General features: G+C 41.2%; 2 protein-coding genes across 4 annotated transcripts in view; both read left to right on the top strand.

Moving 5' to 3' along the window:
- Positions 1–27,105, top strand: part of LOC308089512 (H-2 class II histocompatibility antigen, E-S beta chain-like) — a 47,237-nt gene that overhangs the window by 7,166 nt on the left and 12,966 nt on the right. For 2 of the 3 annotated variants that reach the window (XR_013933513.1, XM_080434286.1), the window contains exons 6-8: positions 1,267–1,486; positions 1,667–1,734; positions 3,130–3,243. Coding sequence is in view for 2 of the 3 variants with exons in the window: in XM_080434286.1 (XP_080290412.1) it covers positions 1,267–1,486; positions 1,667–1,734; positions 3,130–3,243 (402 nt within the window). In the remaining variant the exon portion in view is untranslated. Of the gene's footprint in view, positions 1–1,266; positions 1,487–1,666; positions 1,735–3,129; positions 3,244–4,810; positions 4,868–5,201; positions 7,396–27,105 lie in introns of those variants that run through there. The other variant, XM_080434285.1, reaches the window with a different exon arrangement.
- LOC308088174 (putative phospholipid-transporting ATPase IM) lies at positions 10,542–13,287 on the top strand. The gene is made up of 3 exons (XM_080432558.1): positions 10,542–10,676; positions 11,442–11,572; positions 12,596–13,287. The coding sequence occupies exons 1-3, from the start codon at positions 10,550–10,552 to the stop codon at positions 12,917–12,919; spliced, it is 582 nt and encodes a 193-aa protein (XP_080288684.1). The 5' UTR covers positions 10,542–10,549; the 3' UTR covers positions 12,920–13,287.

The raw sequence follows: 27,105 nt of genomic DNA, 5'->3' as shown, positions 1-27,105 counted from the left end.
TAGATCTATTTCTGAGAGTTTTCACCCTCATATAATGACCTGCCTAAAACAGAGACACCAGGATTAATGTTTTAAAATAACTTTAAAAAGAAGGCTAAAACACACCTCTATACACTTCATTTCACCACCTGATTTTATACTTTAATTATTGTCTTTACTAGTTTGTTTTGTATGCTTTTATCACTTTAGTAATATTCTACAGGATTATGTGTATCGTTGTGTTTGTTTCTACTCTAGTTCATTTGAACTATTTTCATTAAATGATATTTAATGGTTTATTGTTGTTTATGTAAAGCACTGTGTAACTATGAATTATTTAATATGTTTAAATTACATTATATAAATGAATTCTACTTTGTAGAAAACTGTAGACTATTGTAGAATCTACAGTACGCTATGAAATGTTATTATCTGGTGCCATCTGGTGGCCAAACATTGACACTTACAATTGCAATGTAGGCATTTATCAGACGCTCTTAATCCAGAGTGATTTACAGTAAGAAAGGAAAACACAAGGTAATACATCAAATACATAGACATAGTAATCTAGGATCATAGGTAAACCAAGAACTTATCATCAGTCTAAACAGTATAATATCAAACAAAAATACCTTTGCATAAGCCTGCAAGGTCATCAAGGCTAGGTCTAGTGCTGCAGTCTTCAGATTATGGTGGTAGATCGGGATTGAGTCTGCAGCTCTAACTGCAATGGGGAGTTTGTTCCACCATTTGGGAGCCAGAAGGGAGAAGAGTCTAAGACGTGTGGAGCGTTTCTAAGGTGTTTTAGAGAAGGGGGAAGAGTCTGTCACATGTGGAGCGTTGTCCAGGGTGTTTTAGAGAAGGGTGAAGAGTCTAGGACGTGTGGAGCGTTGTCCAGGGTGTTTTAGAGAAGGGAGAAGAGTCTAGGACGCGTGGAGCGTTGTCCACGGTGTTTTAGAGAAGATTCAGAGTGAGCTGGAGTGGTTTTAGGGTTGGATCAGGCTTGAAGATATGGGGGTGTCATACCTTTGGTTGCTTTGTAGACCAACATCAGTGTTTTGTACTCTGTGAGGGCAGCAACTGGGAACCAATGGAGGGAGAGGAGAACGGGGGAGAGCCGGGAAACGTGAACATTTTGGCTGGTTGAAGACCAAGTGTGTTGCGGCTTTCTGGATCATTTGGACCTCATTTGGATCATATACAATTATTAATGATAATGACATTTCCCTATGACTGGTATATAATAATAAAAATAATCATAATGATAATCATCATCATCTTTTTTAGGAGTGGAGCCCAAAGTGAGACTGAAGTCAGAGACTCCCCCTCGTCGTGGTGAACACACTCACATGCTGAGGTGCAGCAGCTACGACTTCTATCCTAAAGTGATCCTGGTGACCTGGTGGATAGGTCAAGAACCTTTGACCTCTGGTCTCTCCTCTACTGATGAGCTGTCTGATGGAGACTGGTACTACCAGTACCACTCCTACCTGGAGTACACACCCAGGTACACACCTAACAGACACCTATACATAGAAATACACAACTAATAGACACCTCTACTGGTACTACCTGTGTGTGTGTGTGTGTGTGTGTGTGTGTGTGTGTGTGTGTGTGTGTGTGTGTGTGTGTGTGTGTGTGTGTGTGTGTGTGTGTGTGTGTGTGTGTGTGTGTGTGTGTATTACAGATCAGGAGAGAAGATCACATGCATGGTGGAACATCCCAGCCTGACCGCGCCTATCAAGATGGACTGGGGTCAGTTACTGTAATCTAGTGTAATCTTGTTTAAAAAAATACATTTATAAATTATATTCAAACATTTGCGCAAATGTTCAAGATTTTTCAAAAATAGCAGATCTACAAGCTCATGATCCACTCGGTGTCGCGCTATGAGCTTATTGATTTGATAAAAGCAGTTTAAAGACCAGATTGATTTGATAAAGCTGATAAAAGACCAGATTGATTTGATACAAGTAAGACACGCGAACGCTGGAGGCGAACGCAGATTGACTGTGGCTGCCATATTTCAACCACACTGTAGTAGTGCACTCTGCCGCACTCTGCCGGCTGTATACAGGCAGTGCAGCCGCTGCAGCCGCTGGCATTTCAGCACGGAGTTTCGGGTCACATGGGGGCGCGAGCCAATGAGAGCGTGAACACACGCTGTATACAGGCAGTGCAGCTGCTGGCATTTCAGCACGGAGTTTCGAGTCACATGGGGGCGCGAGCCAATGAGAGAATGAGAGCGTGAACACAGACGGAAAGACCATAAATATGGGACAGACACACACACAACGCAAGCACGATGATATAGTAAGCTCCACTAGAGTCATCATGGTTTCATCAATGTGAAAACAAGACAGTTTTCTAAGACAGAACAAGCGCTGATGTTCTTTTTTACAAACTGCCTCACAGTTCTGAGTCTATGACTCTGTCCCAAGATACTTTCTGCACATTCCACAGCCTGGTTTATAATCATCATAGTAAAAGGTTGATCAGTGGCGTGCACAGACATTTTGAGGGGCAGGTGCTCAAGTAAAAAAAAAGGGCACCTTGCGCGGCGCGCGGAACCGCCGGCTGCCCTAGTAGTGTGAGATTTATAGAAGAAAATTGCAATGCACATTTTGGGGAATTGTTAATATATTAGAAGCTTTTAATCCAGAATTGATCGATGTCACCATGGGCTACATACTGTAAACAAAAAAGAAAAAACAACTTTTTTTTCAAAAGGGCACTTCTGGTCAAGAGGGCAAAGGGCAGGTGCTCTAGCACCACCTAGAGTCTATCTGTGCACGTCCCTGAGGTTGATTCATGTTTTCTAAAATCTATCATCATATCCTTTGTTTTGGATGTATTGAGCTCTAAGAAGGACATGTCACATCAGGTGACAAACTCCTCATAGACTGGACCAATAGGGTTGGACTCATTATTACTGAACAGACTCACAATGACTGTGTCGTCTGTTTATTGTTTATTGTGTTTGGTTGTTGTAGCTTATTGTCAGATGACTCCATGTCAGAGTCTGTGAAGAACAAGATGTTTTAATCTACTGTAATAATATGATATGATATGATATGATATGATATGATATGATATGATATGATATGATATGATATGATATGATATATGATATAATGTTTGTATTATCAGATGACTCCATGCCAGAGTCAGTGAAGAACAAGGTGGCCATGGGAGCATCAGGTCTGGTTCTGGGTCTGGTCTTGTTCCTGTCTGGATTCATCTACTTCCAGTGGAAGAAACGAGGTGATTAGCATGTTTAATTAACATGTTTAATTAACATGTTTAAATAACATGTTTCATTAATTATTATACTAATAGTGGAAGAAATGAGGTCAGATCAACAGAGGAAATCATGACATGTGGAACCCTCACAGAAATGCAAACAAACAAACAAACAAACAAACAAACAAACAAACATGTAAAGCCACAACCTAAACTGGTTTATATTGGTTTAGAACCTTAACCGGTTTAGACCAGTTTAGACATTACATTACATTACAGTCATTTAGCAGACACTTTTATCCAAAGCGACATACAATAAGTGCATTCAACATAGGTACGGAACAACGCTACTAATCACCAGAAGTCTTAAGTACATTTAAGTGCACTCTCTAGACGACCTAGAGGTCAAAGTGTGTTCTATGTTGTCACATTTAGCTTTAATACATCAGTGTTACATTTAGTCCTAAATAAGAGTCAAATATTCACATTAGTTCTGATGACTGAACCCTAATGTTGTTGTTGCGAACGCAGCGGAAGGAGGCGCGCCGCAAGTGGAGCTTACTATAAAACCGTGCTCGGGTTGTGTCTCTGTGTCTCTGTGTGTGTCGTGTCTCTGTGTCTCTGTGTCTCTGTCTGTGTGCACTGCCTGTGCCAATTTAGACGTACCATACATCAAATGAAAGGTCTTTGAAAACTGAACACACCTGTCAAGGTTGCGTTTAAGCCCGCCCCTTCCCCCGGAAGCCACGCCCCGGAGAAGGCTCCTAAAAACTCCCCATTGAAACCCCATGTTAAGTGACCGAATCGCTCTGAAACTTTTTCTACCCCCCCTAAGTGGGGGTCTACGAACAAATATTTCGGGCTCGGATTTTGGCTCCGCCCCCCGGAAGTGGGTGAAACAGGCACTTCAAACACTTTGTTGAATTGTTCAAAAACATTCAAAGATTCTTTTTTGGTGAATTTGTATTTTTCTAAGATGCTCCTTTTAACGCAGATTTTTTTTTAATTTGTTTTGTATTTTTTTATTGGTTACTTTTTTTCATATTTATTTTTCATATTTATTTTAGTTTTTTTGCGTTCGCTTCCCGCGTTCGCACGTCTTACTTGTGTTATTATGTTATTGTGTTGTGTACATTTATGCATTTGATGGAGTAATACACACAATACAGTACATAGGATTCATGTGTGTCATTGCGAACGCGGAAGGAGGCGCCTCCGCCCAAGTGCAGCTTACTATGAAACCGTGCTTGGGTTGTGTGTGTGTCTGTGTGTCTGTGTCTCTGTGTCTCTGTGTGCGTGCACTGCCTGTGTGCAGCCGCCAGAGTGCGCCAGAGTGTAGGAATGTAGACGATGCTCTGATTAAAATGCACAACAGCATGCAAAACACACACACACACACACACACACACACACACACACACACACACACACACACACACACAATGTCAATGTCAATGTTCTCTCCCCATCACGGTGAAATAAGACGGATTACAAGTCCGTAAATACACAATATTTTCGAGCTGCGTTCGCTTCCAGCGTTCGCGCGTCTTACTTGTGTGTATTTCTGTCTCTCTTCTTCTTCTATCAGGTCGTATTCTGGTGCCGACAACCAATGAGGGTCTTTAGACTCCTCCCACACACCCAGGTTCACTTCCTCTTTCTTTTTACTGAACCTTTGAACTGTTTGAATGGACTGAGTTGTTTTTACTTTGATCGTTACTGTAGTTGCAGGGAGGGTGCTGGGAGGTTAGGTTTTCAAGTAGTTTATTAATAACTTGTTCATGATCTATTATCCATTTATAGCATAGTTTTAAATCATTAAATCATTAACCATTAACAAACATTTAACAAGTTATTAATGACACATTCATAATAATTTGGGAATGATTCATTCACTATTATAAGGGAAGGTTATTCTGTTAACATGGTCATACAGTTAATAAATTCTGATTCTTATTGTTGTTTTTGTCTTTTCACAGAACACCTGGGTGTGTTTTCAGAGAAGCAGAGAGTCATCGCTGCTCCCTGGTGGAGAGAGGAGGAAATACATGTGTGTCCATTCGCTTTTAAATACTCATAACAGCAGCACGATGATGACATCATCAACCTTTTTCACTAATGTGTCCTTGCTAATGCTAAATGGCTAGCCAAGGCTAACGATAATTAATGTCTTTTCCCGGTGTTTCGCAAAGGTTGACGTGGTTTTTAGGTGAGATTAAGGTTAAGGTTAAGTATATAGACATAGTTTCTGTGAGGTTTAAAGGTCAGGGTTTAGGCACCACCTGGGCACCACACCAAAGGAAGAGGGAGTCCCAATTAGTGTGGGCGGTTCATCAAATTACTTTGTACAGTTTCTGTTGTCAGAAAACACAAACATAATATTTCAGTTCTACACTATATTGAAACATTAAATAAATGATCACACACACAATCAGAGTTTTTCATAACATTAATATTAATATCCATCTGAATGGAAGTCAGTCAACCAGGTTTGTGAAAAAGGTTTTTTTTATTTTTATAATTGACCATAAGTCATTTATTATGTAATAATTTGTAATGTGTGATAATTAATGTGTTACGATCATCATGACATCACTGTTTCCCTGTGATGGGTGGACCTGATCCTCTAGGGCAGTGGTTTTCAACCTTTTTCATGCCAAGGACCCCTGGATTGATATACATTTGGCCGCGGACCCCCATCTGAAAATGTTTTGTGCAGGGACCCCCAGAAGCAAAGATTTGAGTTATATATATATGAAAATATATATGCATTTAGAGATATGCACACTTTTTCAAGAAAAAATCTACAAACTCATGAGCGCTGCCGCGCTATAAGCTTTTATATCTGATATTTTTGAATAGCCAAAGCTAAGTGTTTCAATGATTGTGATGCTATGTTAACTAATTTAGCTGGGGACCCCCTGGTACCCCTCCAAGGACCACTGGCGGTCCCCGGACCACTGGTTGAGAACCACTGCTCTCGGGTGGTCTGGGGTTATGGGTGGACCTGGTCCTCTAGGGCGGTCTGAGGTGATGGGTGGACCTAGACACCTCTAGGGTGGTCTGAGGTGATGGGTGGACCTAAACCCTCTAGGGTGGTCTGAGATGATGGGTGGACCTGGTCTTCTAGGGTGGTCTGAGGTGACAATGGTGGACTGCCACAGTCTAAGACATTAATGTGAAACACTGATGACATGCAATAATTTATATTAAGTAATGAGTTATATGTAATCATTCATATGAGCAGGGGAGCAGATCTCATTACAACTTGGGGTGGGGGGGGGGCACAAACAAGGAACATTCTCATCAATAATATCACCAACACAGAGTTCAGTTCTTATTTTTGGATCCTGATTTGACTAATGATCAATACATCCAGTAATCAATACCTTCCGTTTATTATCAATATCTACTGTAAATGATGGATATCTAAAATGCTTAGAAAACTGGACAGGGCTTCCTGTCAGTTCATAAATAATAATTAATTACTCAACACTAATTGAAGGACACATGGTGAAGTGTCCTAAATGTGTCCAATATGCATAAACTTCAATGTAATACATGATCCATACATTCAGTCTATCCTGTCCCATCGTCCCATGAGGTTTTAATTATTAATTGTAATTATATTAATTAGGAGAATGAGCGTTCAGGGTGTGACAGTGACATGATGAGAGTCAACAATAACAGAAAGGTTGTGCAAACTTTACTAAAGTAAAGAACAAAATATGTGTCTAATTCTGACAGTTTAAATATTCCTTGGTGAGTATTATTTATATTTCCGTTTTCAGCTCCACTGTTGTGTTTCTATCCGTTCATATTGGCTGAACTTCACTCATTGAACTAGTTAACAGCTCTGTGGACAAGTGATGAAGATGATGATGATGATGAAGCTTGTGGATTCATTTATTTGGCAGTAGTTGTTGATCAGAACACACGGGTGGCAAAAGCTAACCCTTCAAAAAGTATTGTGTTTACTGCATGGGAGAATGATTTCAAAAGTGTAATCACTTTCTTGTAAATATATATTTTAAATTATACCATTTATTTCTAAATATGTTATTGGAGGAACATGTCAGACATGTCCCCTCCTTCCCCCCTGGGATCTGCAGCCCCTGATCATGAATGGTTTGAAGTTCAGATGTTAGATTTTGGCTTTAATTTGCTTGGTTTGAATGGAATGTCACAATATCAATAAAGGAATGAGAAAACATAATTGTGCCTCATGTTCTCCTTTAACAGTCTGCGCAACCAATTGGTAGAGCACATTTTAAGTCACTAAGTCTCATTGAAAACATTGCTGAACTTAACTCAACCTGATTGAGCCCTTTCTACCATTTGGTTGAGGTATGTTATGGCAAAAAAAGGTCCTAGTAGAGCGGAATAGCAATATGATTGTGCACTTTTTGTAAGAAGGCTGAAACTTTCAGCATAATTAGTAAATAATATAACATACATTTTCAGAAGGGGAGGGAAGTCAAATTTGACCTCTGAGGGGTCAAATCCAAGATGGTCCGTTAACAGGGTCTGAATGTCTAAATACTTAAAAAAAAACATTCAAGGCGTTCTTTCCAACTAAGTTGGGGTTGCGCATTCATTTGATGATACTTTGGAGATTGCTAGAACCCAAGGACATATATTAAATCAAGGTCAAGGTCAAATTACATAGTAATAAGTTTATTTTAGCTTGGGGTTATACTGCAATATAGTGAAACTGTTCTTCCATTTTGTGACAATGTGAATAATACAAAACAAATACACAGAATAAACCCATGGTGGTAGTCTATATTCATAAATTAATGGTAAATGACTCAAGGTTCAAGGCTTCTTTATTGTCACATCTTGCGTACAGAAAGAGAAAAACAAGACAAAAAAACAACAACTTAACAGTCTCCAGAACAGAGGCACAGTGCAGTACATTTGAGTGCAGCTTTGGCACACTTGCATCGTCCAGTACACCCTTTGGTGCAGCGACAGCGGATTAATTCATGCCACGATTTGGATGCTTCAGAGAGAGTGGTCCAAAATGGTTGCCACCCAGTTGTTTCTTTTGTCCAGCCCCATTCAGATGGCTCTGGCATCTCTGGTTCCAGTACCAATGCCTGGTTCCAACAGTTTGCCTGGTCGCAAGTGCGCTTGATGTGTTGCTTGAGTGCTGCCTGGGTTGGAAGAATGCTCTCTAGTGTTCTTGACTTCTGTGTGAAGAGCTGTTTCCTGGCATCATTCACTTCCGTGCACTCACTGGTTCGGTCATACATGAGCACCACAAATTGCTCTAGCAGGAACATTGATCCTTCACTGACCTCACTTGGCATGTGTAGGAGTTCACTGAAAGCCTCATTCACCTCTGGGAATGACTTCCAAGTTTCCCAGTCTGTCTTCTTTCCTCTGCCAGCGAACGCAGATACAGTGTCACACCCAGTGAAAGCGTGAAAGACTGGAAGAGTCAGACGCTGTGTTGGAGTCATTGTGGCAACCATTTCATAAACAGCTATGTACCGAAAGATTGATCCAACACCAAAGGCAACCCACAGCTCATCAGGACCTATCTTACTGAATGACGCCACAGCCAGTACTACCACATCAGTATCAACTGTACGTATAGTCACCTTCTTACACCCCTTTTGCACAGCATCTGCCACATGCAGAAGCAGACGAGTGTCAGCCTCCTCTTGCGAACATGGGGCAAGGCAGGCCAAGTTTGAATCAGCAGGAGAACAGAGGACACCACTCCCATTGGTTGCATAAAGTTCCTTGCCCTCTGCTAGAGGAATGTCTTAGTGGACACTGTAATGGTTCATCTGTTACTTTTTGACAGAGGACACACATGTCCCAGTTAGTAGTAGTGGGTGGCTTGGATTGCTTGGATGTAAAGCACTGGGTAGGGTCGTTCAGGTTGTGACGCTTTGACATAGTTGCGATGAAATTGGCAGGAGACGACAGGAGAAGGGAATAACACCCGTTTGGACTGCAGTTTGCAGCTTGGGTGTCAGGATGTGTTACACTCAGGAACAAACTTAGGAAGAAAAAAGCGTTGCCCACTCTGGCTCTTTATGTAGCGATTTAGTATTTGAGTAACGTTTCGTACTGTTGGCCTTCCTCAGAATCAACACATGGCAGTGTAAGAAACTCTGGTCTCTTATAGGCGACACCAACAATGACACACCTGATGGGGATCAGACAATCCTATGGCAGCCATGTTATTGGATTGAAAAGGCCCCTTGATTGCTCTCTACCTAACAAGCATGATTGTCACAGAATTGTCTGAACCCCATCAGGTGTGTCATCAGGTGTGGCTTATAAAATAGACCAGTATCTGTTCCACTGCCATTTGTTGACTCAAAGGAAATCTTTTTTTTTTTTTTTTGGGCACATTTTTACCTTGACCTCAACCTAAATGCATTTCCTTGAAATCTGGTGATCTCGAAAGTATCACCCAATGAAAAGGCATCCCCTATTTAGTTGGAAATGATACTTTAAACATTTTTCTACTGTGTTTGGTTCCAAACTTAAGTTTGACTAGCGGCCATTTTGGATTTGACCTCTCACGGTCCTCAGAGGTCAAATCTGACTTCCCTCCCCTTCTGAAAATATATTATATTATTTACTAATTATGCTGAAAATGTCACGCTTCTTACAAAAAGTGCACGATTTGCTCAAAAACAGGAGTTAACCCGCTGTACTATCCACCAGATGTCACTGTTTCCCAGTCACATGGATTCTCAGGTATCCACTTTTTAGGAAGTGAAAATCGCTTGCTGACAGAGATACGTTCTTTTGGGTAGTATAGGTTGACCTCTATAAGTAAGGTTTGGGATGGAATCACGTACATTATGTACATGTAGTCTCTGTTGGGTGGAAACCTCCCAAAAAAGTTATTTTTCAGGATGCAAATTGAAAAATAGCAAGAGTAGCAGATCTACAAGCTCGAAACGCGTCGCTTCGAGCCGCGTTTCGAGCCGCGTTTCAAGCCACGTTTCGAGCCGTGTTTCGAGCTTGCAAATCTGCTACTTTTGAGACTTTTGTGTGACGCGGTAGTTGCATTATCAAGTATAGGTTGTTAATGTACAAAAAAACACAAAAAGTTTGGAGATAAGAGGTTTCTGCCCGACAGCAACGATGTGTACGTACATGCAGACAGACATCGCGGAAACATAATGCCTCCGGCCACGGCTGTCCCGGTGGAAGCATAAAAAGACCATAGCAACAGTAATAAAATCAATGAAAACAAGTCTAATCCCGTCAATAGAAAGTTGTGCATGGTGATTAATGCTTATCCGTTTCGGTCCTGTCTCACCTCATCCTGGGCGTGTAGCTGGGTTTGGACATGGCGTACTGGACGGCGGTCAACACGTTCTTCGTGGTGGGCAGTCTGGCCATGTACTTCGCTGTCACCTTCACCATGTACAGCAATGGCATGTACCTCATCGTCCCCTCGTCCTTCCCCTTCATAGGTGAGTGAGGAGCTTTTACTCTATACTAACCACTAGCATCCCTATTTTGAAAATGGTTGCAAATAAATACGAAAACATATCAGCTATACTCACTATTTTCAAGTGACAGAAGTATAAAATATGACTTAACTCATTCAGTGCCATTGACGTCGCCGACGTCACGTTTAAAAAAGAATGTTCAGAACCCAAGATATCATGATTTGAAGATTTGCTGCTCCATTCACTTCTTGTTTAACTTCTTACTGAAAAAGACTGTATCTCGGCTCCTTAGCACTTTTTTTTTACAATGTATTTTTGGCCTTGGGGGTGATAAAGCCAGAAATAAGTTTGGCACTGAATGAGTGCCAAAGGCAACTGGTGTATTTCTAATGTGCTGCATCTTCATGGAATCCATTTCCAAGAATTGCTGTACGTGCGTGTGGATTACTGACCTAGGCCATATTTGGGGACATAATTTCCCCCAAATGACAAATATGGCCTATATTAGGACTGTTGTCTGAATGGGGACAATGTTGATGTACCCAAATTAACTTTTTACTGAATTTCATTGGGTTAAGTTAAGGGTTAGGTTTCGGGTTAAGTTTAGGAGATGTAGAATGAATGTACTGTAAGTCAATGTACATTTTCCAAAAGTCTGCTAAGTAAACATGTGCGTATGTGTGCGTGCGCACGTGTTTGTGCGTGCACACGTGTTTGTGCGTGCGTGCGTGTGTGCGTGCGTGCGTGTGTGCGTGTGTGTATGTTTGCGTGTGTGGGTGCTTCCAGGTACAGCCAGGAACTCTCTGAACCAGCCCAACATGTGGCTGACCATCCTCCTGACCTCCATCCTGTGTATACTTCCTGTGGTCACCTACCGCTTCCTGTTGATCCAGCTCTGTCCCACCATCAACGACAAGGTGTGGCCTTTGGCCAATCACAGCATGGATACTTTATTTATTTATATAAATATTGTATTATATTATTATAATATCCATTTGTTAGAAAACGTGCGATTTACATGCAGACAGAGAGCACAGCAACAACCTGTTCAACATGAATAGACAGAAATGATTATTAAACTGACACTGTCAGGTAATACATACAGAAAGATGCAGTGCCACAGGCCTATTCGCCCTTAGATAATCATTTGGTATATTGTTGCTGTCGGGCAGAAACCTCCATATTTTAACTTTTTGTGTGTTTTTGTAAATGAATTAAAAAAGTTATACTGTTTTGGACGTATGGTTTCCACCCGACAGAGACAATATCAGGTTTTAGTTTTAGTTTTCTTCCAATGTGTGGACACATTGACCATCTCATTAAGAATTCAAGGTTGGGACTTTAGGAGCGCCCAATTGTAGTCTCAGCACTTCTCTCGCTACACTACTCCTTTTGCCAAATGCAAATATCGATCAACTGTAAACTTCTCTCATTGCTGATATAATTGAATCCTTAGCTGCAACAAATAGATTTTTACACGCGTGGATTACATAGATCATCAAGAACTTCCACATTGTCTTGACTGTACATTTCCTGTTGTTGAGGTGCAGTCACATAGGGTGCGACAACTATATTTGTTTGAGTGACGCAATTCAATATCATCACAGTAATATTATTGTGATGGGAGGTACATGGTCCATTTGGAACCACATCTGGTGGTCTAGAGCAGGGGTCCGGACCCATTTTTGGGTAGCGGACCCATTTTTATGGGTCCTGTATTTTTCTACAATTATTCTCAATTATTTTTTCTAAATATGGAAAAAAAAAACATTCCATGAATGTAAAAACATAAGTAATGTGAACTCCTTAGACAAATTAAAATCAGAAAAAGAGCCAACATGGTGGCCCTGCATATATAAGAGAGGTTATTTTCTTTTACGAAAAGGGAGCGCTACAAATTGTATATTTACGCATATCTCACATAACTCTCCACATTCCAGGTGATGTTCAAAGTCAGACAGGCCAAAGCCACGCCGCCTCCTCCGCCCCGACGTGCCCGCCTGCGTCGCACCAGCTCCCGGCGCTCCGGCTACGCCTTCTCGCACACGGGGGGCTACGGGAACCTGGTGACGTCGGCCCGCTACTTGCACCGTCCCGCCGCGGCCAGATCGTCGGGTTTCGGCCAGACGGGACGCACCACCATGGGCTTTAGTCCCATGGGACGCTCGGCTGGCTACAGCCCCACGGGACGCCCCCAGAACGCCAAGGTGCAGGACGTGGAGGTGACCTCGCTGCAGATGTATCGGACGACGGCGGACCTCTGAGGAGGTTTTTCTTTTTTTTGCAGGGCCAGCGGAGAGGCGCTTGGGAGAAAGACAGGCCAGTCACATCATAAACAGTCAGATTTATGAAGACTTGTGATGTACTATATGCCTCTGCAATGATTGACTGGCTTCAGGATTTTGGGACATCTTTACGGCCTTTTTCATGTCATTCCTACATTTGGCCAGTTTTTGCATCAACTTTCCAAGGCGTTTCCCCTTTTTTCTACAAGAGTTCGTACTTCCCCGGCTGCAGCCGTTCGGCAGATATAATGAGCCACATTAGATACAGTAGCATTACATGAACTTGTGGGAACATGGCATTTAAGGCTTTGTGATCATGTGTCGCGCACCGAAAATAGCCGATCTACAAGCTCACAACGCGTCACAGCGCGACACGTTGCGAGCTTGGAGATCAGCTATATCCTGTGTGCAAACCAAGTATAACTTCGAATTGACAGGAGAGGCAGGAGCCTTTCATTGTTAATGCTAAACAGGACTTCTCGCGTGAAGAAGTTAGGACTACATACTGTACTTTCAACACATTGATCCATTCAGGGCACAGGTAAATAAAATAAATTGAGGATTGAGGAAATTCTCTGCATGTAAACATAGCCACTGATTGACCCAAGGGGGTCTGGACTGGAGGCGTGGCTTATATCATAAAAATGCCTGTAAGTTCCAGGCGCAACGTTGGAACTTACAGGAGTTACGCAACGCCATGAAGAACTAATTAAACAGGAAGAACTAATTAACTTTTCGCACGACTAGGCGTGGTGACAGACAGGTCTTTTTCATCTCATAAAAATACTTTTTTTCATGCAACTTTGTAATAAGATTGGTTATGGGGTAAGGCATAACTCATTTATTTGAACCACTTTACCTTATTATATACCATACTTTGTTGACCAGTGTCCCCCAGGGGTCTATACTAGGTCCCCCTCCTTTTTTTCCCTCTACACCAAATGCCTTTGCTGCAAATGGCAAATCTGCAAGCTCACGGTCACAACGCGAGACATTGTGAACTTGTAGATCGTCTATTTTCGACCAATGTTCGCCAACTACGGCTAATGAACTTGAACAGTGATTGTCCATTGACAGTGGTGCTTCTCACAAAGCCTCACTGAACTTCTGAACAGCTTCATGTAAAACCTATTGGTCTAATCAATGAAACTGGGGGTGCTGGAGAGTTCATCACTGAACACTGAACAAATAGTGCTAACATCAGGAAACAGCACTAAACTATTAAAATGGTCCGTAACTATTCATTGCTATAACATTAATAACCACTCAAGTGTCTATTGTGAATGGATTACCTGCAAACCAAAGATGTGTGATGGTTCTTACCCTAATAAAAAACTAAACAAAATAGAACAGAAGCAATAGGTGAGCACAAAGTGGTGCCATTGATAGAAGGCATACTGTGGTTCTATACGGGAGAACATTTGGTATTAAAGCTGCAATGTGTAACTTTAATGTACTACCCAGGATTTTAACCTAGGTCTCCCGCACGAGAGACAAATCCTGCTGTTCTTCCAAGAAGGCATTCCGGGGGAGATACTGCACTTATGACCTTCAGGCAGCGCTACTTGTGTAACCAGTAGGTGTCCTACCCAACACCAGGGTCCAAATGTCTCAATGGAAGAGAAGGGAACACCTCCAACCACTGCACATGTACTAGTTATATTGTAACATACTACCATATAGATTGGTTCAAATGTTTTACCCATTAAAGTAAGGTTTGTAGCTTTAAGTGGGAATGTTGCTATCGGTTCTGTGGGTACAATCAAATACCAATATCAACCATTGGAGACTTTTATTTTAAACTTTTTATGGTTTTCTTAAAACTGCAACCTACAGCATTGTCCTTACAGATAACCTATTTGTATAATTTTGTACCTTGTAAGATGTATTTTATCTTAATAAAAGTATTTAAAATTACCATTTTGTTCAGTTGTATTCATTGACTAGTTTTGTCAATGGTTTCTTGTCAGCAACTTGTTTTTTTTTATCCCCACTAAAAATCTCCAGCAGATGTCAGTGTTGGAGAGATGAAAAAAGTGTTGGTGGGAGTAGATGTTGTTAGACATATTGAAAATGCAATGGAAAGACATGGAGAAATTAGAAACAAGACATTGAAATGCCATTATTATTATTATTATTGTTATTGTTAATTGTTATTGTTATTATTATTAACAGTAGGCGGTGGAGGTACCAATCTCTGAAGAGTAGAACTGTTATGATTGGAGCCCGACTGATGGCAGATGTTTTTGGTCTGATGGCTTACAATTTGGTTTTCAATGTGGGGGGCCTCCACCCTCCACCCCTGGAGGGTGGAGGCCCCCCACTGGCTCCCTGTTCGTTACAGGATTCAGACAGATGGACACTTTTACGGCCTCCAAAGGCTGCTCCAGGCCGCATCTGGAGATTGCCCGTTTCAGCACGGCCGAGACGGGCTCGAGAGGCTCCTTTGCCTGGCTAGGAGCCTCCGCCCTCATCGCTGCAGGCACAGGAGGACCCGGACTGGCCATCGTTACCTACTGTGCCCGGTGGGAGGTGAACTCGTTCTCCTCCTCGTCGCGGAAGGCGTCCTCTCCCCCGAAGTCCTCGCCGTCCGAGCTGCCCTCTGGCGTCGGTGTGTCGCCCCAGGCGAGAAGAGAGAAGGGGGGAGAGGAAGGAGGAACACAGCAGCCGAGCAATGGCCCACTGGCCTCGGCTGGGGTGGCCTGGTCCGGCACCGAAGATAACGCCCCAGGTGCAGCTTCGCTCCGGACCTTCCTCCTGGCACCGCTGGACCTCGGGGCATCCTGTCGCGGTAGTCCTGCGGACCCAAGGCCTGCGCTCAACACCGACGCCGTGGAGCCCATGGCGAGGCTAGCGTCGGGGTGAGCGCCGCCGCTGCTGCTGGAGGCCGCCAGCCCTCTGGCTCTGGAAAGGCGATGCTCCAGCTGATAAACTGTGAAGTCATCGCAGGGCTTACGCGCGTCCTCGTCTCCTGGGTTGTTCAGGGCGAGCCACGCGTGGTTGGGTCCCAGGCACAGGAGGCATAGACGGTGGCGATCGTCCGCTGCTACATGTTAGCCTTTGTGGTGTAATTGAGGCAGTAAACTGCAGGCTACCATGCTGGTAGGTTGTAATAAAGCAGAGGAGAAGAGAGAGAGACGTCCGGATCCATGTTCCATGTTTGTGTAATTATGAAGTTGGTTTTGATCTTTGGAAACCCACGGAGGGGAATAGAACGGTTATGTTTTGTTTTAAGAGACAGTTTTAGAATGTGGCTGTTTACGGGATTAATGAAGCGGTCTTGCCTCTTGACTTTGTGAACGGTTTTAAATTTAAAGCATCATCTACTGTAACATGAGTCTCATGGGGAGATAATGTAGGCCTGCTGTTTCGTGTTGCTGTTTATTTTTGAGGGGGGAGGCATTTTCGCAATGCCCCGTCTTTGTTTTACCGTGTCCCAGGCCAGAGCTTATCTTGTAGTTTTTTGGGCCGGAAATGTAGTTTTTGCTACACGTCTTGACTTCCGCGTTGCCACGTGATATCCGGCGAGACGCAACGACTGAGGAGTTTTAGCTTTTAAATCTTAAGAAGCTACTTTTCTTATAAATATTACATTCGTAATATTTTCTTCTTTAATCCATCAAGACCGGGAACGCATCTGTGTAATTTTAATATTTCTTGGGCTGTTCAAAAATAGTAGATCTACAAGCTCATAGCGCGGCATCGAGTGCCGTGCTATCATGAGCTTGTAGATCTGGTTTTTTGTTTTGTTTTTAATCGTGGAAGATTTGTGCAAATCTTTTAATATAAAAATGTTTTAACGCCGATCTGTGCTTCTGGGGGTCCCTGGAACAACATATTTTGAGATGGGGGTGGGGGTCCGCGGCCAAATACATATCATTTTGGGTGGTCGTTGACATGGAAAAGTTGGAGCACCACTGATATAGCAACACACTGTTAGGATTTAGAAAACATTTTTAGATTATGTATTTGGCCGTGGACGTGGAAGTGATAGGCACCAACCAATAGGACAGATACGTCCTGTGTTCTCTCCACTGGGCGGGTTTGTCTCTTGTAGTTTTCTTACAGGGGAAATGCAAGGCAGACGTTCCAGCACAAACACAACACAACACAACACAACACAACACAACACAACACAACACAACACAACACAACACAACACAACACAACACAACACAACACAACACAACACAACACAACACAACACAACACAACACAACACAACACGACACACCACAGGGCCAGCTATATGAAGATAAGATAATATAATAGTATAATGAGCATAATAAAGAACAGCAGAATACATTTAATTATTATAAATGGGGCGTTTTTTTTAAATTAATTCTACAGTTTCACATACAAACGTGGGCTACAAAAAACAAAACATCTCTGTGCTTTATTGTTATAAATTGCAGTCTTCTACCATGTGAATCTGTCATTCATAATTATTGCGAGGCGTTGTGAGCTTGTAGGTCGGCTATTTTTGGCTATTTTTGGCTATTTTTTTTTCATATTGCTCGATAATATGGATAATATTAATATTGTATAATGTTTTCATGTTGAGTAGTGCTATCTATTCCTCCGTCCTCACTTGTACAAATAGCACTAGTCAAAGAACTACACTTCCTCTGTCCTCACTTGTACAAATAGCACTAGTCAAAGAACTACACTTCCTCTGTCCTCACTTGTACAAATAGCACTAGTCAAAGAACTACACTTCCTCTGTCCTCACTAGTACAAATAGCACTAGTCAAAGAACTACACTTCCTCTGTCCTCACTTGTACAAATAGCACTAGTCAAAGAACTACACTTCCTCTGTCCTCACTTGTACAAATAGCACTAGTCAAAGAACTACACTTCCTCTGTCCTCACTTGTACAAATAGCTCTAGTCAAAGAACAAGACTTCCTGAAAAACGGCGCTGCCCTCCAGCCCCGGAAGATATCAAAGTAACGGCCGGAACCGGAACAAGGGCTTGAGACAACTAGCGTCAACTTCCATCTTATGTGTGGATGCACCCTTACCGGTCTTAACGGGATATTTCACTTTCAAATAAAATAAACTTTAAAAATAAATATTTTTAAAAAATGAAAAAAGTTATGGCAAAATCACGGCCCCCTCACACATTAGAAGGACACTCTAATGCGTGAGGGGGCCGTGATTTTTCCATTACTTTTTTCATTTATTTTTTATATATTTTTTAAATGTTTATTTTATTTGAAAGTGAAATATCCCTTTAATAAATATAGAAAATGCATGCTTCCTGGTGTGAGGGTATATTCACAGTAAGAGACACACTTGTGAGATTCTCCTTCAAGTGCCTTAACCCATTTAGACTGGGAATTTTAAGATTTCTTTGGGCTATTCAAAAATAGCAGATATACAAGCTCATAGCACGGCACAGAGTGCCGCGCTATGAGCTTGTAGATCTGCTATTTTCTTTTTTGAAAACTCTTTTAAAACATTTTAACTCAAATCTTTGGGGGTCCCTGGAACAAAACATTTTCAGATGTTTTTTTTTTTTTTATTTTGGGAGGTCCTTGACCTGAAAAAGTTGAAGAACCACTGATATATAGCAATATAAGTAAAACAAAAAAAAGAAAACTGTTACGATTTAGAAGACATTTGTAGAATCCCCCAGAAGCAATAATATTTGAGTTACAAATGTTTGCTTTAAAAAATATATATATTGAAAGATTTTCACAATAAAGCAGATCAAGCTCATAGCGCGGCACTCTGTGCCGTGTGGACACTTGGTGTCCAGTATCACTGACACCATGCTGTGATCATAGCAACGACCCCATGACCCCCCTCCTATCAGCCGGTCAGCAGAATATCATCTGTAGAACCTTTCACCATGCATTGTTCTTAATTAACCCATTAAGACCGGGACGCATCCATGTCATTTTTACATTTCTTTGAATAAATTGTAAATGGTAAATAATGGTAAATGGTGCATTTATAAAGCGCTTTTATCCAAAGCGCTTTACATAGATTGTGCATTAGATTCACCCATTCACACACACATTCATACAGCGATAGAGGAGGAAACCATGCAAGGCACCAACCTGCTCATCGGGAGCAATTAGGGGTTCAGTGTCTTGCTCAAGGACACTTTGACACTAACTCTGGGGGAGCCCGGGATCAAACTGGGAACCTGACGGTTCCCATCTGGCCACTCTACCCCTGAGCCACTGCCGCTACTCAAAAATAGCAGATCTACAAGCTCATAGCGGGAGCTTGTAGATCTGCTATTTTAGAAGAATTGTGAAAATGTGTGCAAATCTTTTAAAGCAAACATTTTTAACTCAAATCTTTGCTTCTAGGGGGTCCCTTGAAAAACATATTTTGAGATGGGGTACCGCGGCCAAATACATATAATTTTGGGGGCCCTTGACATGAAAAAAGAACCTGATATTATAGCCTATACATACGTTTTTTCAAAAGAACTGTTAGGATTTAGAAGACATTTGTAGAATCCCCAGAATAACCCCTAAAAAAGATTTGAGTTACACATTTTTGCTTTAAGAACAAGATTTGCACAAATTTTCATGGTTTAAAAAAAATAAATAGCAGATCTCGAGTGCCGCACTATGAGCTTGTATATCTGCTATTTTTTGAATAGCCAAAGACATCTGAAAATGACACAGATGCGTTCCCGGTCTTAATGGGTTATTTAGACCAGTGGTTCTCAAACCTTTTCGTGCCAAGGACCCCCACATTGATAAGTATGTGGCCGCGGACCCCCATCTCAAAATATGTTGTGCCAGGGACCCCCAGAAGCAAAGATTTGAATTACGAATGTTCGCTTTAAAAAATGTATATTCAAAGATTTGCACAAATGTTCACAATTTAAAACAAAATAGATCTAAAAGCTCATAGCGCGGCACTCGGCTACCATCTCTCTCCCAATAATTCTGATTGGCTGTTGAGTGAATCAGGAAGTGAAATACAAGTTCGGGGACTTTCCAGTGAGGAGCTTCAACACACACACACACACACACACACACACACACACACACACACACACACACACACACACACACACACACACACACACACACACACACACACACACGATTTTAGCCTCTGACACACACACACACACACACACACACACACACACACACACACACACACACACACACACACACACACACACACACACACACACACACACACACACACACACACACACACACACGATTTTAGCCTCTGTCAGTAGGGAGGGGGCAAAAGCAATGAAACTCTGACTGGTATTATTTTACACTATGGAATTGGAAATAATAGACCATATTCACCTGGTGGCCATTTTTGCATTGAAGAAACAGGGTGGCAACGGGGTGGCATTTCATTAACTTAATAGCAAAATGGCCGCCGTGTGAATATGGTCTTCAGAGACCACACCCCCTTGTCACCCTGCATAATAATACATATGTACAGAGTAGACCAGTGGAGTGCTCCAGCATTTTATTTGGGTTTTCTCTTCTGAAGTGACCAGATATTTTACTTTCTGATACAAGTTGTCTTTCTTTCTTTCTTTCTTTCTTTCTTGTGTTTCTCTTCATCAGAATCATCTTTATTGTCACATCATAGGTTAAAGGTTAAAGAAGTGGGTGAAATTATTTTTTGTACAGCTCCATCGTTTTAGTTATTTTCAGAAAGAGAAAGAAAATAAGATGGGGGAGGGGCAAGGAGAACAAAACATTAATTAAACAAAGATATTTACATACAGTATGTACATGAGGAGACATAAGGTGCATCAGCAGCAGCTATTTACTATTCATGATATGTGCAATAATCCAGACTGTCCTCTTTCCAGAAACAGATGATGTAACATCATATCTTTAATCTGATTGGCTGATTCTTCTGAACTAAAGAACGAGTCCTCCTTCATTCTCTTTCAGACTCCAGAACTTCTCTTTCAGTAAACATCTGTTTATTTATTCTGATCTGTTTATTCTGATCTGTTTATTCTCATCTGTTTATTCTCATCTGTTTATTCTCATCTGTTTATTCTCATCTGTTTATTCCCATCTCTTAAATTCAGTTCAGTTTTGATCAGTGATGATAAAGATTACAGCCACCCTCCTCATCCTCTCCTCTGTACTTCATGTCAAAGCGATCCCAGGAAGTAAGTACATTATATTTATGTTATTATATAATATATACATGTATATCTACTGTTATAAACCAAATATGAACGATGCACAATACAAACAAATGACACACACACACACACACACACACACACACACACACACACACACACACACACACACACACACACACTTTGATCACATGACCAGTGTTTTTTTAAAGACATTTGATCGTTTCAGCAGTGAGATGTAATGAGGCTTGGATTGAGGCTTAATGAAAATGAACAGCATTTTACCATGCAGTGACGCTGAACAAACACACACACACACACACACACACACACACACACACACACACACACACACACACACACACACACACACACGTGTGCGCGCACGTGTGCGCGCACGTGTGCGCGCGCAAGCACGCACGCACTCACCCACATAGAGTGATTTTAGCCTTTGTCAGTAGGGGGGGACAAGATTTTGTTGGAGAGAGAGGTGTGGAGGGGGGGGGGGACAAAAGCTATTGGAGCTCTGACTGGTATTATTTTACACTATGGAATTCGAAATAATAGACCATATTCACATGGCGGCCATTTTTGCATTTTGCATTGAAGAAACGGGTTGGCATTTCATTAACTTAATAGCAAAATGGCCGCCGTGTGAATATGGTCTTCAGAGACCACACCCCCTTGTCACCCTGCATAATAATACATATGTGCAGAGTAGACCAGTGGAGTGCTCCAGCATTTTATTTGGGTTTTCTCTTCTGAAGTGATCAGATATTTTAATTTCTGATTCAAGTTGTCCCCCTTTCTTTCCTTCTTTCTTTCTTTCTTTCTTTCTTTCTTTCTTTCTTTCCATCTTTCTTTCTTGTGTTTCTCTTCAACAGAATCAGAATCATCGTTATTGTCACATCACAGGTTAAAGGTCTAAAGAACTGGATGAAATTATTTTTAGTGCAGCTCCATCGTTTTAGTTATTTTCAGAAAGAGAAAGAAAAGAAGACGGGGGAGGGGCAAGGAGAGAATTAAAGATGAATTAAACAAAGATATTTACATTCAGTATGTATATGAGGTTAGACATAAGGTGCATAAGGTACAATATGTACATGAGGAGACATAAGGTGCATAAGGTACAGTATGTACATGACGCTAGACATAAGGTGCATAAGGTACACTATGTACATGAGGAGACATAAGGTGCTTAAGGTACAGTATGTAAATGAGGAAACAAGGTGCATAAGGTACAGTATGTACATGAGGTTAGACATAGGTGCATAAGGTACAGTATGTACATGAGGAGACATAAGGTGCGTAAGCAGCTATATACTGTTCACAATATGTGCAATAATCCAGACTGTCGTCTTCTTGGAAACAGATGATGTAACATCATATCTTTAATCTGATTGGCTGATTCTTCTGAACTAAAGAACGAGTCCTCCTTCATTCCCTTTCAGACACCAGAACTTCTCTTTCAGTAAACATCTGTTTATTCTGATCTGTTTATTCCCATCTATTTAATTCATTAATTAACCCATTAAGACCGGGACGCATCCATGTCATTTTTACATTTCTTTGGCTAAATTGTAAATGGTAAATGGTAAATGGTGCATTTATAAAGCTCTTTTATCCAAAGCGCTTTACATAGATTGTGCATTACATTCACACACACATTCATACAGCGATAGAGGAGGAAACCATACAAGGCACCAACCTGCTCATTGGGAGCAATTAGGGGTTCAGTGTCTTGCTCAAGGACACTTTGACACTAACTCTGGGGGAGCCCGGGATCAAACTGGGAACCTCACGGTTCCCATCTGGCCACTCTACCCCTGAGCCACTGCCGCTACTCAAAAATAGCAGATCTACAAGCTCATAGCGGGAGCTTGTAGATCTGCTATTTTAGAAGAATTGTGAAAATGTGTGCAAATCTTTTAAAGCAAACATTTTTAACTCAAATCTTTGCTTCTAGGGGTCCCTTGAAAAACATATTTTGAGATGGGGTACCGCGGCCAAATACATATAATTTTGGGGGCCCTTGACATGAAAAAAGAACCTGATATTATAGCCTATACATAAGTTTTTTCAAAAGAACTGTTAGGATTTAGAAGACATTTGTAGAATCCCCAGAATAACCCCTAAAAAAGATTTGAGTTACACATTTTTGCTTTAAAAACAAGATTTGCACAAATTTTCATGGTTTAAAAAAAATAAATAGCAGATCTCGAGTGCCGCGCTATGAGCTTGTATATCTGCTATTTTTTGAATAGCCAAAGACATCTGAAAATGACACAGATGCATTCCCGGTCTTAATGGGTTATTTAGACCAGTGGTTCTCAAACCTTTTCGTGCCAAGGACCCCCAAATTGATATGTATGTGGCCGCGGACCCCCATCTCAAAATATGTTGTGCCAGGGACCCCCAGAAGCAAAGATTTGAATTACGAATGTTCGCTTTAAAAAATGTATATTCAAAGATTTGCACAAATGTTCACAATTTAAAACAAAATAGATCTAAAAGCTCATAGCGCGGCACTCGGTTACCATCTCTCTCCCAATAATTCTGATTGGCTGTTGAGTGAATCAGGAAGTGAAATACAAGTTTGGGGAGTTTCCAGTGAGAAGCTTCAACCACACACACACACACACACACACACACACACACACACACACACACACACACACACACACACACACACACACACACACACACACACACACACACACACACACACACACACACACACACACACACACACGATTTTAGCCTCTGTCAGTAGGGAGGGGGCAAAAGCTATGGAACTCTGACTGGTATTATTTTACACTATGGAATTGGAAATAATAGACCATATTCACCTGGTGGCCATTTTTGCATTTTGCATTGAAGAAACAGGGTGGCAACGGGGTGGCATTTCATTAACTTAATAGCAAAATGGCCACCGTGTGAATATGGTCTTCAGAGACCACACCCCCTTGTCACCCTGCATAATAATACATATGTGCAGAGTAGACCAGTGGAGTGCTCCAGCATTTTATTTGGGTTTTCTCTTCTGAAGTGATCAGATATTTTACTTTCTGATTCAAGTTGTCTTTCTTTCTTTCTTTCTTTCTTTCTTTCTTTCTTTCTTTCTTTCTTTCTTGTGTTTCTCTTCATCAGAATCATCTTTATTGTCACATCACAGGTTAAAGGTGTAAAGAAGTGGGTGAAATTATTTTTTGTACAGCTCCATCGTTTTAGTTATTTTCAGAAAGAGAAAGAAAATAAGATGGGGGAGGGGCAAGGAGAAAAAAAAATGAATTAAACAAAGATATTTACATACAGTATGTACATGAGGTTAGATATAAGGTGCATAAGGTACAGTATGTACATGAGGAGACATAAGGTGCATCAGCAGCAGCTATACTGTTCATGATATGTGCAATAATCCAGACTGTCCTCTTTCCAGAAACAGATGATGTAACATCATATCTTTAATCTGATTGGCTGATTCTTCTGAACTAAAGAACGAGTCCTCCTTCATTCTCTTTCAGACTCCAGAACTTCTCTTTCAGTTAACATCTGTTTATTCTGATCTGTTTATTCTGATCTGTTTATTCTCATCTGTTTATTCTCATCTGTTTATTCTCATCTGTTTATTCTGATCTGTTTATTCTCATCTGTTTATTCTCATCTGTTTATTCTCATCTGTTTATTCTGATCTGTTTATTCTCATCTGTTTTTTCTCATCTGTTTATTCCCATCTCTTAAATTCAGTTCAGTTTTGATCAGTGAAGATAAAGATTACAGCCACCCTCCTCATCCTCTCCTCTGTACTTCATGTCAAAGCGATCCCAGGAAGTAAGTACATTATATTTATGTTATTATATCATATATACATTTATATCTACTGTTATAAACCAAATATGAACGATGCACAATACAAACAAATGACACACACACACACACACACACACACACACACACACACACACACACACACACACACACACACGCGCACACGCACACGCACACGCACACGCACACGCACACGCACACGCACACGCACACGCACACGCACACACACACACACACAAACTTTGATCACATGACCAGTGTTTTTTTAAAGACATTTGATGGTTTCAGCAGTGAGATGTAATGAGGCTTGGATTGAGGCTTAATGAACATGAACAGCATTTTACCAGTGACGCTGAACACACACACACACACACACACACACACACACACACACACACACACACACACACACACACACACACACACACACACACACACGCATGCACGCACACACGCACGCACGCACACACGCACATAGACAAGTGATTTTAGCCTTTGTCAGTAGGGGGGCAAGATTTTGTTGGAGAGAGAGGTGGGGAGGGGGGGGGGACAAAAGTTATTGGAACTCTGACTGGTATTATTTTACACTATGGAATTCGAAATAATAGACCATATTCACATGGCGGCCATTTATGCATTTTGCTTTGAAGAAACGGGTTGGCATTTCATTTACTTAATAGCAAAATGGCCACCGTGTGAATATGGTCTTCAGAGACCACACCCCCTTGTCACCCTGCATAATAATACATATGTGCAGAGTAGACCAGTGGAGTGCTCCAGCATTTTATTTGGGTTTTCTCTTCTGAAGTGATCAGATATTTTACTTTCTGATTCAAGTTGTCTTTCTTTCTTTCTTTCTTTCTTTCTTTCTTTCTTTCTTTCTTTCTTGTGTTTCTCTTCATCAGAATCATCTTTATTGTCACATCACAGGTTAAAGGTGTAAAGAAGTGGGTGAAATTATTTTTTGTACAGCTCCATCGTTTTAGTTATTTTCAGAAAGAGAAAGAAAATAAGATGGGGGAGGGGCAAGGAGAAAAAAAAATGAATTAAACAAAGATATTTACATACAGTATGTACATGAGGTTAGATATAAGGTGCATAAGGTACAGTATGTACATGAGGAGACATAAGGTGCATCAGCAGCAGCTATACTGTTCATGATATGTGCAATAATCCAGACTGTCCTCTTTCCAGAAACAGATGATGTAACATCATATCTTTAATCTGATTGGCTGATTCTTCTGAACTAAAGAACGAGTCCTCCTTCATTCTCTTTCAGACTCCAGAACTTCTCTTTCAGTTAACATCTGTTTATTCTGATCTGTTTATTCTGATCTGTTTATTTTCATCTGTTTATTCTCATCTGTTTATTCTGATCTGTTTATTCTCATCTGTTTATTCTCATCTGTTTATTCTGATCTGTTTATTCTGATCTGTTTATTCTCATCTGTTTTTTCTCATCTGTTTATTCCCATCTCTTAAATTCAGTTCAGTTTTGATCAGTGAAGATAAAGATTACAGCCACCCTCCTCATCCTCTCCTCTGTACTTCATGTCAAAGCGATCCCAGGAAGTAAGTACATTATATTTATGTTATTATATCATATATACATTTATATCTACTGTTATAAACCAAATATGAACGATGCACAATACAAACAAATGACACACACACACACACACACACACACACACGCGCGCACGCGCGCACGCACACGCACACGCACACGCACACGCACACGCACACACACACAAACTTTGATCACATGACCAGTGTTTTTTTAAAGACATTTGATGGTTTCAGCAGTGAGATGTAATGAGGCTTGGATTGAGGCTTAATGAACATGAACAGCATTTTACCAGTGGAGCTGAACAAACACACACACACACACACACACACACACACACACACACACACACACACACACACACACACACACACACACACACACACACACACACACACACACACACACACGCATGCACGCACGCACGCACGCACGCACACACGCACATAGACAAGTGATTTTAGCCTTTGTCAGTAGGGGGGCAAGATTTTGTTGGAGAGAGAGGTGGGGAGGGGGGGGGGACAAAAGTTATTGGAACTCTGACTGGTATTATTTTACACTATGGAATTCGAAATAATAGACCATATTCACATGGCGGCCATTTATGCATTTTGCTTTGAAGAAACGGGTTGGCATTTCATTAACTTAATAGCAAAATGG

Source organism: Gymnoscopelus braueri, assembly GCF_963280865.1.
Source record: "Gymnoscopelus braueri genome assembly, chromosome: 7".
Lineage (NCBI taxonomy): Eukaryota > Metazoa > Chordata > Actinopteri > Myctophiformes > Myctophidae > Gymnoscopelus > Gymnoscopelus braueri.
Note: the sequence above shows the minus strand (reverse complement) of the source record. Positions and strands in the feature narration are given on the sequence as shown.

Excerpts from the sequence above, each read along its gene's own strand:
- LOC308088174 (XM_080432558.1), top strand. The coding sequence starts at position 10,550 with ATGGCGTACTGGACGGCGGTCAACACGTTCTTCGTGGTGGGCAGTCTG. Across the intron at positions 10,677-11,441 it reads CTCGTCCTTCCCCTTCATAG|GTACAGCCAGGAACTCTCTG; the intron begins GTGAGTGAGGAG and ends GGGTGCTTCCAG. Across the intron at positions 11,573-12,595 it reads GTCCCACCATCAACGACAAG|GTGATGTTCAAAGTCAGACA; the intron begins GTGTGGCCTTTG and ends TCCACATTCCAG.